The 16,318-nt window shown below is 58.6% G+C and overlaps 1 protein-coding gene across 1 annotated transcript; it reads left to right on the top strand.

The window, feature by feature from the left end:
* Positions 1-1,694: 1,694 nt before the first annotated feature.
* Positions 1,695-16,295, top strand: ITM2C (integral membrane protein 2C). The gene is made up of 6 exons (XM_043445160.1): positions 1,695-1,942; positions 10,010-10,150; positions 12,029-12,217; positions 13,213-13,323; positions 14,304-14,454; positions 14,970-16,295. The coding sequence occupies exons 1-6, from the start codon at positions 1,817-1,819 to the stop codon at positions 15,059-15,061; spliced, it is 810 nt and encodes a 269-aa protein (XP_043301095.1). The 5' UTR covers positions 1,695-1,816; the 3' UTR covers positions 15,062-16,295.
* The last annotated feature ends 23 nt before the right edge of the window (positions 16,296-16,318 follow it).

Here is a 16,318-nt window from a genome sequence, read left to right as displayed (position 1 = left end):
CTGGTTTTTTCAGCAGAACTCTCGCCTCAATACACTTAATATACTTAGCAGGTATAGCCATTATGGAAAACTGTATGGAGGTGCCTCAAAAATTAAAAACAGAACTGCCATGTGATCTGGTAATTCCACTACTGGGTATACAGTCAAAGGAAATGAAATCAGTATCTTGAAAAGATATCTGCACTCTCACGTTCACTGCAGCATTAGTCACAATTGCCAAGACATGGACACAACCTAAATGTCCACTGATGGGTGAATGGATAAAAAGAAATGTGGTGTATCTATAAAATGGAATATTATTCAGCCATAAAAATTAAGAAACTCCTGCCACTTGTGACAACATGGATGACCCTGGAGGATGTTATGCGTAAGTGAAATTAACCAGACAGAGAAAGACAAACACTACCTGTGATCTAATTTATATGTGGAACCTAAAATAGTTTAGCTCATGGAACCAGAGACAGCCGTGGTGGTTACCACAGGCTAGGGATGGGAAAAATAGGGAGAGGTTGGTCAAAAGGTACAAACTTTCAGTTATAAAATGGATAAGCTCTGGGGAGCTGATAGAACTCTAAGGGTGGTGGTAAACACTTTTCTGAGACCATTGCATTTTAGCAGTGGTCCACTGACCTGCTAGGGCTTAATTATGATGGTTAGCCGTAAATGACCAGTGCTTTACATCGTAATAAACCAGATCTCTTTTAAGAACAGCACACAACGATTCAATTTGGAGAAAGAGATAAAACATAGGTAAAAATTCACAGTTGGGATTTTAGTTTCTAAATGAACTGTTTCAGGGGTTGATTCCAGGACACCTTCCCCTGGGGCCAATCCTGGCTGCTCCACAGGGTCCACCGGAGGGTGGGAGGAGTCACGGAAGAGGGCGTGACGAGCATCCCAAAGCCATCCCAAGATGAGGAATGAGCCTCTAGATACCCTGTCCTGCGGATCTTTCCATCACACTTGCCAGAATCCCCCTGGGTAGTTGAGAAATGGCCCACAGGACCCTTACTGCCGGTAACCAAGAGAGTCAAAGAACAGGGACTGTCTTCACTTCTCTCTCGCCTGGTCCTTCGCATTCACTCCCAGCGGTCGTCAGGAAGGTTCTGCCAGGACTAAGGATGAAGGGGAAAGGCTGATGGAGAATGAAGGAGGTGTAGATGGGTGCAAGAGGCGGGACGAAGGCAAACGTTAGGCACCTGGCCCTGAAGCCTCCCCTCAGGGCCCAGGACACGGAAGTGGGAGGAGGGAGCGGTGGGACCAGGTACACCCGGGGCTCCAGCATTTCCGAAGAAGGGGATAGGAAGTGGGGTAAAGGGGTTGGAGAACTTGTCTAGAAGATGCCTTTGCCCGGCAAACACGGTTTCAACAAAGACTGTGTATTCTGAGGATGCTGGTCTTGGAGAAGCAGCAGAAAGGGATAAGGCGGCGGCGGAGGGGGACAGAGTCTGTGCCTGATTGTACGAATGGATGGATGCATGGACGGACGGACTGAGTGAGTGAGTGAGCGGTTGCGGGAACCTCAGTCGTTCCCAGGTTGGAGCAGCGCGCCCGGCAGGAGTCACTGCGAGACCCGACCGCGGGAAGGGGGCGCAGGCGCGGCTGGCGCCAAGGCCCTCCCTCGGGGGGGTTGGGGGGGGGGGTGGCGGCAGAGGGGCGGAGAGGGCTGGGGGTGGGGTTAGAGAAAAGGACCCGAAAGAGATCCAAACTTCCGGTGCCTGCGGAGAGCCGAGCGGCGGTGCTACCAAGAGAGGCTGCACCGAGTGGCTTTTGCTCGGGCGGAGGCTGCAGGGCGGACGCTCGGGCCGGCGCAGCCATGGTGAAGATCAGCTTCCAGCCGGCGGTGGCCGGCATCAAGGGCGATAAGGCCGACAAGGCTTCGGCCTCGGTGTCGGCCCCAGCGCCCGCCCCGGCCGCTGAGATCCTGCTGACGCCGGCTCGGGTGAGAAGGGCCGGGGATCTCGGGCGGGGGGGGTGCAGGGGACCGAAGCTCGCCCGGCCGCCTCCAGCGACTGCCCGAGGCTCATCGGGACCCCGGCGTCTTGAGCGGAGGAGCGGGGGCTGGGAGTCCGGGATGGGTCTTCCCATCCCGAAGTGGGGAGGGGGTTTGGGTCCCGGCATTCAGCGGCAGCCGAAAGCTTTAAGTCTGAAGAACGGGAGGGGGTCCGGTCGCTGTCCCGTGGGGACAGGTGGGGAAGAGCTCCAGGTCTCTTCCAAAAGTGGAGGGGTGCCCTAGGCGCCTGGTCCCCAAAGCGGGGCGGGGGCTGGTCCGAAGAAGTTCGAGGAATGTTGGTGGGGGGTACAGGCGTCTGGTTCCAATCTGGGAGGAGGGGCCGCGGGTCGAGTCCCCAGGTGGGGGATGGGAGGAGAGTTGGACATTGTTTTCCCCAAAGTAGGGTGGTGGGTTGTGATTGGTGGGGAATAAAGGAGATGGGGGGGTCTGGTGCCAACGAAGGGGAAGGGACTGTGGATTTCGTCCCAAACGGGAGACTGCTGGGGACGGGGAGGGGGGGCGGGGCGAGGGATGTGCAGTTAGTCCGTACCTGAATTTGTGGACCAGAAAGTGATGAGACGTGAAATGAAAATAAACCAGAACTCGCCTGGCCGCACGTCCGGGATTCGAGATTCGGGCTTGTGAGGCTGAGTGCCCTGATCCCACTCCACCCCGGGCCGCCTGGGGCTCCCTGCCCTCCACTTCTTCCTCTCCCGGCTCCCTGGAGCTCTGGGCTACCCCGTCCAGCCCGCTGTACCCCGGTGCCCCCCATCCCGGAGGCTGCGCTTTGTGGGGGCGGACCTCGGTGCACCCCGCCCCCCCCCAGCTCCCCTCCTCCCCTTTCCCTCGGGCCTGGGGTAGAGGAGGCATTTCCGCCCGTGGAAAACTGTCTGAGCTGCTAGGAGTCCGACCGGGGGAGGGCCCGGAGGGGACCGGACGCGTGGCGGACGAGGAGGGGAGGGAGAGCTTGGTTCAGTCTGGCTCTGGAGTGGCCCCGGCAAAGGTGTCTACGCCGCCCGTCCCGTCCCGTTGCTGGCTACTGGGATGTCTTTCTCAGCGCCAAGGCCCCTCCTCAAATTGATGGCTCTAACTAAACCTTGCTGGGGTATGGCAAGCTGGGTGCTGCAGAATGACCTGTGCCCTGGGAGAAGGGGACACAGGAGAGGGTGGTCAGAGGTGAGTGTCACACACCCGAGCAAAGATTCCCTGAGTGCCGAATTCCAGGAAGAGCCTTGGCGAGCTCCCCTGCCCTGGCGTGGTCACTGCAGCATCAGTAACCACCCGGGCTGGGTTGGGGGGGTTTGCTCAGCAGTCCGGATCAGAGCAGCTCCATCTTCTTCTGATGCTTGGATGGGAAGGGGACATTTCCTATTTGAAGGCCTGGCCTGCAGCTTTTAAAGTTTGCAAGAGGCCCTTTAAACCTCCTTCCTCCCCCTCTGCCCCCAGAGAGCACGCAGGACGCTCACACCTTTCTTCTCTCAGCTGCTTCTCCCAGAGCCAGGTACCCCACTGAGGCCTGGAAAACTGAACCCTGACGCCCTGCAGGATTCAGGCAGGAGGGAGGACCAGCCAGACAGTGGGAGGATACAATTCAAACTCCATCAGAAGGTCTGCCGGATTTCGCAGGAGCCGCACATTCTCTGGTGGCAGCCTGCTCGTGGTGTCAGGCGGGATGGCGGATGCCAGCATCGCCTTGGCAGTTTCTGACATCCAGCTTCTGGCTCGCAAGTCCAGTGTCCTCTCTTCCCCCTCAACCAGCATGAAATGGAAATATCAACATCTTCTTCCCTGGGGGCTGTTTGCAGTGGCCTTGAGCCTGCTGAGTGTGCTTCCCCCACCTCCAGCAAACCTTGTTAGTTGGGCAGGGTCCCCTCACTCTTAACTGGCAAGGGGGAGCCATGGGGCCCCAGGAGGAGGATTAATATCCCAGCACCTTTACATCAGATCTGCTTATTAATAAACTTTCACAGCTCCCCAGTCCTGAGGGGTCAGGGGAGGCTTTTGGGTGTTGCCCATTGGCTCTGCCAGTCCCCTGATGGAATTGGAGCCTTGGGAAGAGAGTTCATTTCTGTGAACCTCTTGTGGCCTGACCCGCCAGTGGGCACATTGCCCCCACATCCAGTGCCTGACATAGACCAAGCCCCCCTCCCCACACATGGCCACCCGCCTCACCAGTAAGTTCAGGAGGCACCCAGCATTTACAGTAGCCCAGGACAGTGTGAGCAGGGGCTGCTTCACCAAGACAGGGCGTTTGGGTTGGTCCCATGCTGATGGGTTGTCAGAATGTGGACGTGTTAGTTGCTCAGTCTATTAGAGCGAGTGTTCTTCGTTCAGTCTGACTCTTTGTAACCCCATGGGCTCTAGCCTGCCAGGCTCTTCTGTCCATGGGATTTCCCAGGCAAGAATACTGGAGAGTGGGTTTCCATTCCCTTCTCCAGGGGATCTTCCTCACCCAGGGATTGAACCCAGGTGTCCCGCATTGCAGGCAGATCCTTTACCATCTGAACCAGATGGGCTGTCAGAGGAAAGCTTATTAGAAAGGTCTCTTCCGGTTGGGGGTGACCCTGGAACCATCCCTGGTCACTGAACTGAATCAAAAATAAGACTTAAAGCCTTGGAAGGACCAACTGATGAACAGAGGTGTTTCTGAGTGCCTCTCCCCCACGAAGGCACCCTCTAAACTGTCACAGTAAAGTGTCAACCTGAGTGCAGGCCCCCGGGGCCAGGCTCGGGGTGGCATCCTCACTGTGGGCCTCCCTCTGCTTCTCTGCAGAAAAGTGAAACAAGGAGGATTTTGTCCCCAGACCTTCTGCTGGAAGGAAGTGCCTCGGTGGGGCCGGGAGGGGATGGGGGTGGGGGCCCATCTGGGCCTCCAGCTGCCCACCCTCCCCACGTGGTGCTTGCCTCTGAGATAATGAGTTGCCTGCGCTGATGGGCAGCTGGCCGGAAGCCAGCTCAGAAAGTGGGCTGGACGGGAAGCGCCCCTCTTAGCACCCTCTGGCCAGCCCTACGCCTCTCAGCCCAGTTCCCCTCTCCCCACCATCTGCCTGTGTCTTTGCTCACTCATGTGTTACACACACACACGCACGCGCGCAGAGCCAGGTGTGGGCATGCACAGACTCAAACGATCGGGCTGGGGGCCTCCAAGAGGAGAGAAGCGAGGTCAATACAGTCATCTTCTCAGTGCTGTAATTTTCTCCTTGGCTTTGGCCTTTGATTAATGTCACCCCCTCCCCCAGTGCACATACCTGGGGATCAGATTTCACTTTCCACTTCCCGGCCTCAAGTCCTTGGCAGGAGGGAGCTGGGTCTCCCGAAGTAGGTGGCGGGGAGAGGGTCCCTGAACCAGCCCAGAGGGTGGAGCAGGGCTCCTCATCCTCGGGTCCCAGGGCCCCATCCCCACCCACCGGCCCCGTGGGCTGGGCTAAGAGGATCTCTGTGGCTGGGCGCTCGTGCCCCCACTGCCTGCCGGTCCTGGGCCTTCCCTGAGGGGCTCTGGCGTCTGGGCTTGGGCCACGGTGACTTTCTTCTGCTTTCTCTCTCCTTTCCCTCTCTTCTTCGTGCTGCCCTCAGCCCGTCTGTCCTTGTGTGTTTCCAGGGTGTCAGCAGATTGCCACGGAGGACGAGTTTCTCTTACCAGAAAAAAAAAATGTTTCTGGTGAGACCAGGGGAGCGCAGCCAGGAGCACTCTGCCGGCTCTGCATCTGTCTTCCCCAGCCTTTGTTCTCTGGGGTCTCCCCTTGCCTCTCAGGAGCAGAACAGGAGAGCATATGAGCAGAGCAGAGCAGAAGGCTGTGGGGAGTGTTCTGCGGCCCACGCCCTTCCTGGGGCAGCAGTGGGTCCCTGGGCCACCCTGGGTTTCACTGATGGAGGGTTCACGACTCATCCTCAGCATTCACCCCGCTGATGTCTGCACTTCTGAGCACAGCTCTGCGAGGAGGCCCAGCCCCCGTACCCCTGCAAGGCTTCTGTTTCTGTCTCTCTCACCCACACACACGGTGTCTCTCTCACTGGTGGCCTCATCTCTGTGGTCTGCAGCCTGGGAAAGAAAGATGCTCAGGAACAAGGAATGGTGCTGGGGAGATGAGGGTGGGGACCCCGACCATGGCCGTTGGCCTGGGCCCACAGTGGGTGCATTTCTGGCTCCCCTTCCACCCTCCCCCGAGCAGCCGGCAACTGGAGTTTCATCCTCTTGCAGCTATTCTGGGCATTGTTACTGAGGGAAAGTCGCTGGGAGCTGTCTCCGTGAGCCCTGGGGCAGGGGGTTGGGGGGGGGGCGGTTTCTGAGTTAATGCTTCAGTTGGCTGAGCTCCCCTGACTCTTGAGGCCTGGCTTTGCCAAATCATTTAGTGAACACCAGCGTGGGCTCCGTGAGACAGGCCGGCCGAGGCCTGGGCCCCTCCCGGGTCCCAGACACGTGGCCCACATGCTCCACACAAGCACACATTGAGGCCTGTTGCCTGGGACACCCAGCTGCCGTGGAAACTGTCTTTTCCTGCTTTCTGGAAGCCCCCCAAATACCTGGCTGGGGGGGTAACTGCTCCATATGAGAGCGGGCATTCTCCTGGGGTTCCAGCATGACAGGTGAAGCAGCTGGGGGGGCGACTTCAAGGAGGAGCCCCCTTGGCCGACATCCGGGGTGCGCTGAGCAGTTAGGATCCTAAGGGTGAGGCCCTGGGTTCCGGCCCGGCACCCCAGAGGCCTCAGGGCGTCCAGCCCCTGTGGGGCTTTACCTCCTGGTGCCTCTGTCTGGAAGCTGGGACACCAGTGGCCTCTGGGTCTGCTCTCCCCAGTTGCTGCTGCTCAGCCATGATGCTCCTGGGGGGTTGGCCCCCGAACGCCAGGGTGGAAGGGTGTCGGGTAGGGAGGGGAGCAGGGTGTGAGCCATGGGTGTGCACTCAGGACTGTTAGTAGGGACAGGATGTGTGTGTATGCTCAGCCATGTCCAACTCTTTGTGACCTCATGGACTGTAGCCTGCCAGGCTCCTCTGTCCATGGGATCCTCCAGGCAAGAATACTGGAGTGGGTTGCTATTGCCTCCTCCAGGGGATCTTCCCAACCCAGGGATCAAACCCGCATCTCTTGTGTCTCCTGCATTGGCAGGCGGGTTGTTTACCACTGTGCCACGTGGGAAGCAGGATCAGAAACCACTGTCCACTTCACGTCTAGGAAAGGGAGGGGGGCGCGTCCCAAGCCTTCACAGGGACCCCCACAGAGACATATGAGGACATGGGGGTAGGGCATCAAGGGGTCCCGGCTGGAGACTGTCCTTCTGGGCCACACTACCCTGGCCTCGCTTTCCTCTGGGGCCCCTCCTCCCTTGCCATCCTTAATGACCTCTCTCCCCACCTCAGTGCCCTGCCCAGCCCCTCCTCCAGGCACCTACCCCAGCCAGGAGCTGAAAGGCGGTTATAAAACTGGTAGGCCTCACCTTGTTCCTGAACTTCAATTGTGGACAGGCCTCCGGGCTCTTGCTTTATAACCACTGACTTTTTTTTTGTTTTGGGGCTGTTTTCTGTTGTTGTTTTTTTTAAGAGCAATTCTCACAGGCTTGCGTTTGCTTCTCTGGAGCAAAGCATGGCCACAGTGCAGCCTTGACAGCCGGCTGCGGTGGTAGCCCTAAAAAGGAAAGGTTTAGCTGATAAAGACCTGCTATTTTTATCTAACACTTGATCCTTTACGAAGGGCTTTCAGGGCCTGTGTCTTCTTTAATCCCGACAAAACCCTGTCAGAAAGATTCTGTTCACATTTCACAGGAGGACCGTCAGAGGGTCAGAGGCTACCTACATGTGCACACAGCCCCTGCTGGGGGCACCTCTGGCTTCTGCAGTCCCACCCATCTCACTAAATACAAAGTTGTATCCCCAGGGCAGGATTTGCAGGGGGTGTGGTGCCTGGCCTATCTTTTGGGTCACCCACCTTTCCTGGGGACCCGCTTAGGATGGCTGGAGCCCCTTGGGTGGCTTGTTCCTGTGAGTCACTGGCCAAGCTTGGCCGTCAGTCACCCTGTCCACGGCTGATCCTGGGAGCCCACTGGAGAATCAAAGCCCTTGCAGCCCCCCACCCACTGCTGGCAACTGTTCTATGGGCAGTGGCCACATGCACTAGTGACCTTGGTGAGTGCTACCAGGGAGCCCCAGGGTACTGGGGAGATGCCAGCCAAATGGGTGGTCTCACCAGGTGCTTCTTTGGATCACAGGGACCCCGCAGCAGGGCCAGGGTGGGGAGAGGCCCCAGGCTGCAGATAGCCCAGCCTGTGAGGGGGGACAGGATGGACAGGGGTACCTCTCCATCTTCTGTCTTCATCCCAGGGTGCTGGAGGCATGGGGGTGGAGTGGGGGGTCACTGGCCTGGTGATACGTATGCCTAGAGATGGGGGCCTGTCTTTCAGGCATTTGCTATGCCTGCAATGAGGGAGACCCAGGTTCAATCCCTGAGTTGGAAAGATCCCCTGGAGAAGGAAATGGCAACCCACTCCAGTACTCTTGCCTGGAAAATTCCGTGGACTGAGGAGCCTGGCAGGCTACAGTCTATGGGGTCGCAAAGAGTGGGACACGACTGAGCGACTTCACTTTCACTTTCCTGCAGGAAGAGTGTGGGGAGAGGGGAGAGCCCCAGTCAGGAGGCTTCACCCCCGCCCCCACCGCCCACCACAGGGGATGCCCTTCTGCTCCCAGAGGCCTAGGTCCCACCCTCCCCCCTCCCATGTGCCCCAAGCGCAGCAGGCCTGCACCCCAGGCCTTCCAGGCTGGGCCCCCTGTGTGCACTGACAGTAAGGGCCTGTCCTAGGCAACTTGGACCTGAGCTGTGTCTACACTCCCAGCCACTTGGCTGCAGGGTGAAGAGTGGAGGCACCCAGAGGGCGAAGCAGACAGTTAGTGAGAGGGTCCGGGCTCTGGGCTTCCCCTCTGCACCCCCCAACTCTGCCTCAGCTCCCCGAGGCTAGGGTAGGGCAGGGTACTGGCCTCTACCCTCACCCAGCCGCATCCAGACACCATAGAGGCAGGGTTGAATGGTGGACCCTGGAGGCAGAGCCAGGCCTGGGCCTTCGCAAGGCCTCCAGGGTGAATGAGGCCTGGGGTTGGGCAGGGGTGGCAGGCATAAAGACGAGCGATGGCCCAGGCCACACAGCTGGGTAAGAGCCCCGCGTCACTAGACTCAGTCCAGTGCTCTGGGGAGAGCAGGGTTTCTGAGTTACACACCCACCTCCCACCGCTGGCCCAGACGGGTGTGGACCGGAGTTGGGTCAGGATGGTTTACTTCTTGGCAGCCCTGTAACTACTTGTCCCGAACCGGGGCCTGGCTCCCCAGAGAGGGGTTTCCAGGAACCTCCTGCCCTGGCTGCTACAGCCACGTTTCCGTCCCGGCAGAGGGGCCCTGGCTTCCAGAAGCCTCTAGACTCCACCCAGCGGGCTCTGCTCCTGACCGCCTGCTCCACGCCAGTGCCTGGTGATTCCATCACTGCCCAGCAGACTGCTCTCTGCCCAAGGTGGCCAGAGGGGACAAGCACGCGTAGCCAGACCTTGTGGGCCTCCCGGAGCCCTGTCCCCACCTGTGAGCTACTGGGAACCTCCTTGGTCTGGACCAGTGGCTCCCAACCTGCCCGATACACCCTGGTTCCTACAGGTTCTGAGGCCTGGCGTGGTCATCAAGGTCACATCTGTGCTTCCCCCCCGACCACCATCCCCAGTTTGAAAGAATCTACTGTGGTCACAGCTGGTATAGTGAAGGGGACTAATGGCATAGGGGCTTCAAAATACTCTTGCTGAGTCCCTGTGGGTCATTTTATGTGGCTTCCCAGTGGGGCTCGGTTTCTCTTTAGAGGGAAGAGCTGGGGCTCTGGGGATGCTTCCTTTCCTTCCAGATGATGCTCTGTGTTTCCCGAGCATTGCCCTCCCCTCCCCCAGGCTCCTTGCCAGCCAGCAGGGTGAGGCCTCACTTTGGGATGGGGGAGCGGGAGGGATCCCCAGCGGACGCGGGACCAACATGAGGCTGACCCTGCCCTGCCGTCCACAGGAGGAGCGGCCCCCCTACCACCGCTACAAGAAGGGGGGCTCCGTGGGCGGCGTGTGCTACCTGTCGATGGGCATGGTCGTGCTGCTCATGGGCCTGGTGTTTGCCTCTGTCTACATCTACAGATACTTCTTCCTGGCTCAGGTGAGGCGGGCAGAGGGAGGTGGGGAGAAACAGTGGCCTTTAGAGGAGGCAGTGAACACCCCACCCCCCAGGTGGGGGGAGTGCCCCACAGGCCTAGAAGATTCGCAGCCTCCTCCTCCTCCCTGGTCTTGGTCCAGGAGACAGGACTGGGGCCCCATCCTCTGACTGCCGTGGGGTCTGGAGGAGTGGCCTTATCTGTCTCTTTGGACACATCTGAATCCGACAGCTCTCCTGGGAGTACAGTCCGTGATGGGGGAGCCGGGATTAGCATCTGGGCTGTGAGGTTGGCAGCGCCTTCCCACGGTGACCCCAGAGCATCAGCACCAGAAACTCGGGGTGCAGCAGAAACTAGAACTCTGCAAGCCCCTCAGAGCCCGGCCCCCTGTGCCCTGCAGGTCGTGCTTCAAGGAAGTCCCATTCCGTGCCTGGTCATCTGGGCTACCACCCATGAAAGGTGGAGGGTGGCTTACAGAGTCACCTCCGCCCCCCATAAGGGTGGCCCCCGCCCACGATCACACCCGGTCATCTGCTCGCCCAGGCCGTCTGGGCACAAAGCTGGGCCAGAGACCTGGCCGTGGTCACAGCGGCCTTGTCATCCGCCCAGGCCTGGGAAGGGAGGCAGGGCCCCCAAGTTCTTGGAAGGGAAGGTAGTTCAATGAAAGTTTGCTTAATGACCATAAACAACAACATGGGGAATCTCAGTGACCAAAAGGCTGGGGATTGCCAGTTGTTTATGATCCAAGTGACCCCTTCCCACCCTCAAGCCCTGGGCTTTGACTTCCTTGTCACCCAGTTTCTCTAGGGTGGAATTCACTGAAGAGCTTGCAGTCCCAGTGACTTTCCCCTTGAAACCTCAGCTCCCGCACACCCACCCACTTCCCCTTTGGTTCGGCATTCTCCCCTCCCCCATGACCTGCTTTCCCCCTGGTTCCTGGTTTTCTCTTTCTGGGGCCTTTTCCTGTTGCAGCTGTGCTGCTGTCCTGGACTTCCCCTCTGATCGCAGCCCCAACTCATGCCTGGTTCTCAGGGCATGGGGAACCTCAGGGCAGCCTCACGCCTGCGCCCTGAGACCCCTGGGACCCCTGGGATGGTATGATTCATGTGTGATGATTCACCCTCCCGGGAGAGCGCAGCTGAAACAGAAAGGGGCGTCTGCCTATCATGACCTGGAGGAGCCAGAGGGGGGCCCCCCCTCGGCCACCAGTCAGTCACATGGCCTTGGTCACACCCAGCCACCTCCCTTCCCTTGTTGATGGAATGATAAGCAGGCCCTTCAAATGGGGAACACTGCATTTGTCAAGGTTTCTCAGGAGGCCCAGGTCCGGGGAGGTGGTGGAGCTTGTGCGAGGTTGAACACAGCTTGGGGAGGGGCGGAGGGGGTTGCCACCAGCATCTGATAACAAGGCTGACTCTCAGTCCCTCCCCCTTCCTCCTGGCCCTCCAAGGTCTCCAAGGCCCCCTGCAGAGGCAGCCAGAAGGGTGGGCGGGCACCCCCTGGTGGCAGTGGAGGGTGGCACCCCACCCCCACCCCAGGCTCTTTTTCGGGTATCTGTCCTCCCACTGGTCCATCCCCTTTCACCGCCATAGACTCATGGACTTGGGGGTGCAGAAGGGGTCTAAGGGGTCACTTTGTTTTACAGAGGAGGAAACTGAGCCTCAGTGAAATCATCCTCCTAGGAACTGGCACACCCGGCTCACCCTCCCTGACTCCCGTGTTTCTCAGTTTCTACATCTGTGAAATGGGCATCCCAGCCGCACCCTCCCCGCTTCCCCAGGCCTTCAGAGCCAGGAGTGTTTGGGCAGGCAGCAGGGGCCTCAGAGAGGGCACTGTGTGACCAGGTTGTCTCTCTCTCTCACCCCGCTCCCCGCCTTGCTCAGCTGGCCCGAGACAACTTCTTCCACTGCGGCGTCCTCTACGAGGACTCCCTGTCCTCCCAGGTCCACACTCGCATGGAGCTGGAGGAGGACGTGAAGATCTACCTCGAGGAGAACTACGAGCGCATCAACGTGCCCGTTCCCCAGTTTGGGGGCGGCGACCCTGCAGACATCATCCACGACTTTCAGCGGGTGAGGCCATCCGGGGCCCGGGGCGGGGGTGGCGAGCAGGCACCAGGAGGAGCAACAGACGTGAAAGGAGAATGCCCACACCCTTCGTGCAAACTTGGAGTACATACCATGCAGTACAAACTGTGGCGCAGACGTCTATGGTTTAGGTCCATCAGGGGTTTAGAGACCCCACTTTTTTTTTTCATTTATTTTTATTAGTTGGAGGCTAATTACTTTACAATATTGTAGTGGGTTTTGTCATACATTGACATGAATCAGCCATGGAATTAGATGTATTCCCCATCCTGATTCCCCCCCCCCACCTCCCTCTCTACCCGATCCCTCTGGGTCTTCCCAGTGCACCAGGCCCAAGCACTTGTCTCATGCATCCAACCTGGGCTGGTGATCTGTTTCACCATAGATAATATACATGTTTCGATGCTGTTCTCTCGAAACATCCCACCCTCGCCTTCTCCCACAGAGTCCAAAGAGAGACCCCACTTTTATCATGTAGTTCTTGCGTTTCTCACTGACTGTGAACTCGTCATGGTTGATTTTCTCCTGGGCCACCTGACAGCTGCAGATGCTGGCTCTCATGGGCGAGGCCAGCGTTCCTTTTAATGAGCTCTTTCCTCAATGACTGCTTATCAAGATGCAGCACTCGGGGGTGGGGAGGAGCGTCTCACTGAGGGTCCTGGCCGTCCACAGGGGTGGCCAGACCGCCCAGGTTTGATGAGATACACAGTCGGGGCATTACCCTGATTCTCAGACCTCAGCTGTGTAACCTCCCGAGAAGAATCCTTGTCACAACTGAAGCATTTGATAGTGTTTTCATCTAGTAAGTGGAATCCCTACAGACACTGCCTAGGAAAGGAGATCGGGAGAAGGGAGCCCCGCCCAGATGTTGAGGAATCCGGGGTACATCATTAGGAGCACTGTGGGTTCACACCTCGCACAGTCCGCCGGGGCCAAGCCCTCACCTGCAGACACTGATGTGGCCCCTTCTTTCTGCTCAGGGTCTCACCGCTTACCATGACATCTCCCTGGACAAGTGCTACGTCATCGAGCTCAACACCACCATCGTCCTGCCCCCTCGCAACTTCTGGGAGCTCCTCATGAATGTGAAGGTGAACGGGACCCTGGCAGCGTCTTGTCCCTCCCTTGTCCCCCCACCACCATGAGACAAGGGAGATTTCTGGGGCCAGCAGGAATGGGGGGGCCTGGGCGTTGCTGTCAGCTGGCCCCAGCACCCTTAGTCGGTCCTTCTGCCTCCAGCTCCCTTCTCCCTCACACAGAGTCAGTGCCTCTCCTTTCTGCCCCCCAGCCCCCCACTTCTGCCTCCCTCACTTAAGAACCCGGAGACCAGCTTCCCTAGTGTTCACGGCCGTGCCCCATGTTGCCCTATGGTCAGCAGTGCAGGGAGGAGACCGGGGCCCTGCCTCAGAGGAGCACTTCCCCTAGGGTGAGGGGGCAGACTCATGCATGTGTGAGCACGCACACACATGCACACATACACACGCCCACAAACACATGTCCACACACACACACACACATGTCCACACACACACGCCCACACACACCTGCCCCCCCCCACACACACATGTCCACACACACTCACGCCCACACACACGCTCACACACATACGACTCACTGGCAGTGCAAGTGAGCACTGGAAGTGCCCAGAGACGTCAGAAGGGTGAGCCGTGCGGTCTCTAGATGAAGGGGTGGGCATGTTGGACGGGTATTTCAGGTGCTGAGGGGACTCAATGAGTGAGCAGAAGGATGTCGGTGGGGGGAGCTCTGTGGGTAGGTGGGGACCCCGAGAGTTGGGCCCGGGTACCGACCTGGTAGTTGACTCATTGGAAAAGACCTGATGCTGGGAAGGATTGGGGGCAGGAGGAGAAGGGGACAACAGAGGATGAGATGGCTGGATGGCATCACCGCCTCGATGGGCATGAGTTTGCATAAACTCCGGGAGTTGGTGATGGACAGGGAGGCCTGGTGTACTGCGATTCATGGGGTCGCAAAGAGTCAGACACGACTGAGCAACTGAACTGAACTGAACTGAACTGACTTGACCTGGTGCTGGGCCGCTCTCCCTTTGCAGAGGGGGACCTACCTCCCACAGACGTACATCATCCAGGAGGAGATGGTGGTCACGGAGCATGTCAGCGACAAGGAGACTCTGGGCTCCTTCATCTCCCACCTGTGTAGCGGGAAGGACACCTACCGTCTGCGGCGCCGGGCCACCCGGAGGCGTGAGTAGCCATCTCCACCCACCTTGGGCCCTGCCCTGAGCTCCAAACCACGGCCCAGCTGAGCCTGGCCCCGGAGCTGGAGACCAGCTGTCAGAGCTGGGATTGCAGCAGCAGTAATGACAGCTAATGTTAACTTGGCACTTACTACATGCCAGGCACTGTTTACACACCCTGTGTCCTCCTAAGGTAGTATGAGTCGTCATCACCATCATCATCCTTGTCATCGTTTATTCTTGCTGCCCCTTTGAGAGGTGAGGAAAGGGGGCACAGAGAGGTCAACAAATAGGCCTGAGGTCACACAGCAGGAAGGTGGCAGGGATGGGAGGTCTGACTCCAGCTATTGCACTCATGCCATTTTACTATGCTGCCTCTGGGTGAAATTGGGTGTCATTTCCTGGGCCTCCCCAGCCCTGATCATGAGACCCTGCTCAGGCACCGAGGCTGGTGGCCTTCGTGGCCCAGCCAGTTATAGGCCAGGACACAGGTCTCACTAGGCTTTCTCTGTTCTCTCCCAGGGATCAACAAACGAGAGGCCAAGAACTGCAACGCCATCCGCCACTTTGAGAACACCTTCGTGGTGGAGACGCTCATCTGCGGGGTGGTGTGAAGCCCCGCTCCTGCCCTACAGGCCCCTCCCCCGCCCTACAGGCCCCGCCCCATATTCCAGGCCCCGCCCCACCCTCCAGACCCGCCCCCACCCTCTTTCGTTTTCTCTTCCGGCCACTCTCTGGCCCTCCTTCCCCTTGCTTAGCTTGTACTTTGGACGCCTTCCCTGTAGATGTGATGTGTCTCCGTTTCTCTCCAGCCCTGCCCACCTCCTTGTACCAGAGCTGTGACCTCTCAAGACCTCCCACTCTGCTGACCTCTTGGGTGTGGGGGAGGGAGGGGATGCCCCAAGATGGTTTCTGTGACCAGCATCTTGAGCTCAGGTCCCTGGGGCCCTGGTCCACAGCAGCACTGGTGGCCCAAGGGGAAGGACAGGACGGAGGGAACGGGGCATGTGGGGGTTCTGGCGAAGGGATGGGGTCGCGGGGGAGGGGTGTGGAGTGGGATTCAGGAACGTCTGCACAGCTGGGAAGGGCCTAAAAGGTCTTTTGCTTGCTCCGCACGCATCCCAGGCTTTACAGCTCTCAGACCTGAACTGAGGATGGAGGGAACGTGCCGAGGATGGACCCAGCCCCCCAGAGCACAAGGGAAGGTGGCTGTCCTGGGGCTATCCCCAGGACTCCAGTCAGTGCCTTCAGCCCACCTGTGGGAGCCTGGAGTTTGGGGTGGGGGTTCAGATGAGTCCGTCAAGCACAATCTATCTCCGGGTGGAACCAAAGAAGGAAGGAGCCAGGGCTGGGGGCACTGGCCCCCCAGGAGCACAAGAGGGGCCCCCACCAGCCACAGCCACAGAGCAACAGGGTGGGGGTGTCTTCTCCTGTCCAGGGACAACCCTGACAGCTGAGCACTGAGCAGGGATGCAGTGTGGGTCCTTCGGAAAGAGAGGGGGGCTCCGTGCTGTCTCCGGGGTAGAGCTCTTCTAGGAAACCGCGGGGGGGAGGGGAGGGAGAGCCAGCTGGTACTTGTGAACCCTGCCTCCTCTCTGGAATTCTGGCCCCCTCTGCTTGGGGGAATGCAGCGTTTACTTTCCTTTTCCTTCTCACTTTTGCATGTTTTTACTGATCGTTCGATATGCTAACTGTTCTCAGCCCGAGCCCTGAAGAGGAGGGCTCCGACACCTCCAGTCAGACTTTGGTGCTCTCTGGAGATGAAACTCTTGAAGTGCTTTGTATATTTTCTCAATTAGATCTCTTTTCAGAAGTGTCCGTAGAACAATAAACATCTTTGACTTCTGATTTTGGCTTGGGAGAGGTGGGTG

The sequence above is a fragment of the Cervus canadensis genome, chromosome 24, assembly GCF_019320065.1.
Source record: "Cervus canadensis isolate Bull #8, Minnesota chromosome 24, ASM1932006v1, whole genome shotgun sequence".
In the NCBI taxonomy this organism is placed as follows: Eukaryota; Metazoa; Chordata; class Mammalia; order Artiodactyla; family Cervidae; genus Cervus; species Cervus canadensis.
This window is presented reverse-complemented; position numbering and strand designations above follow the sequence as displayed.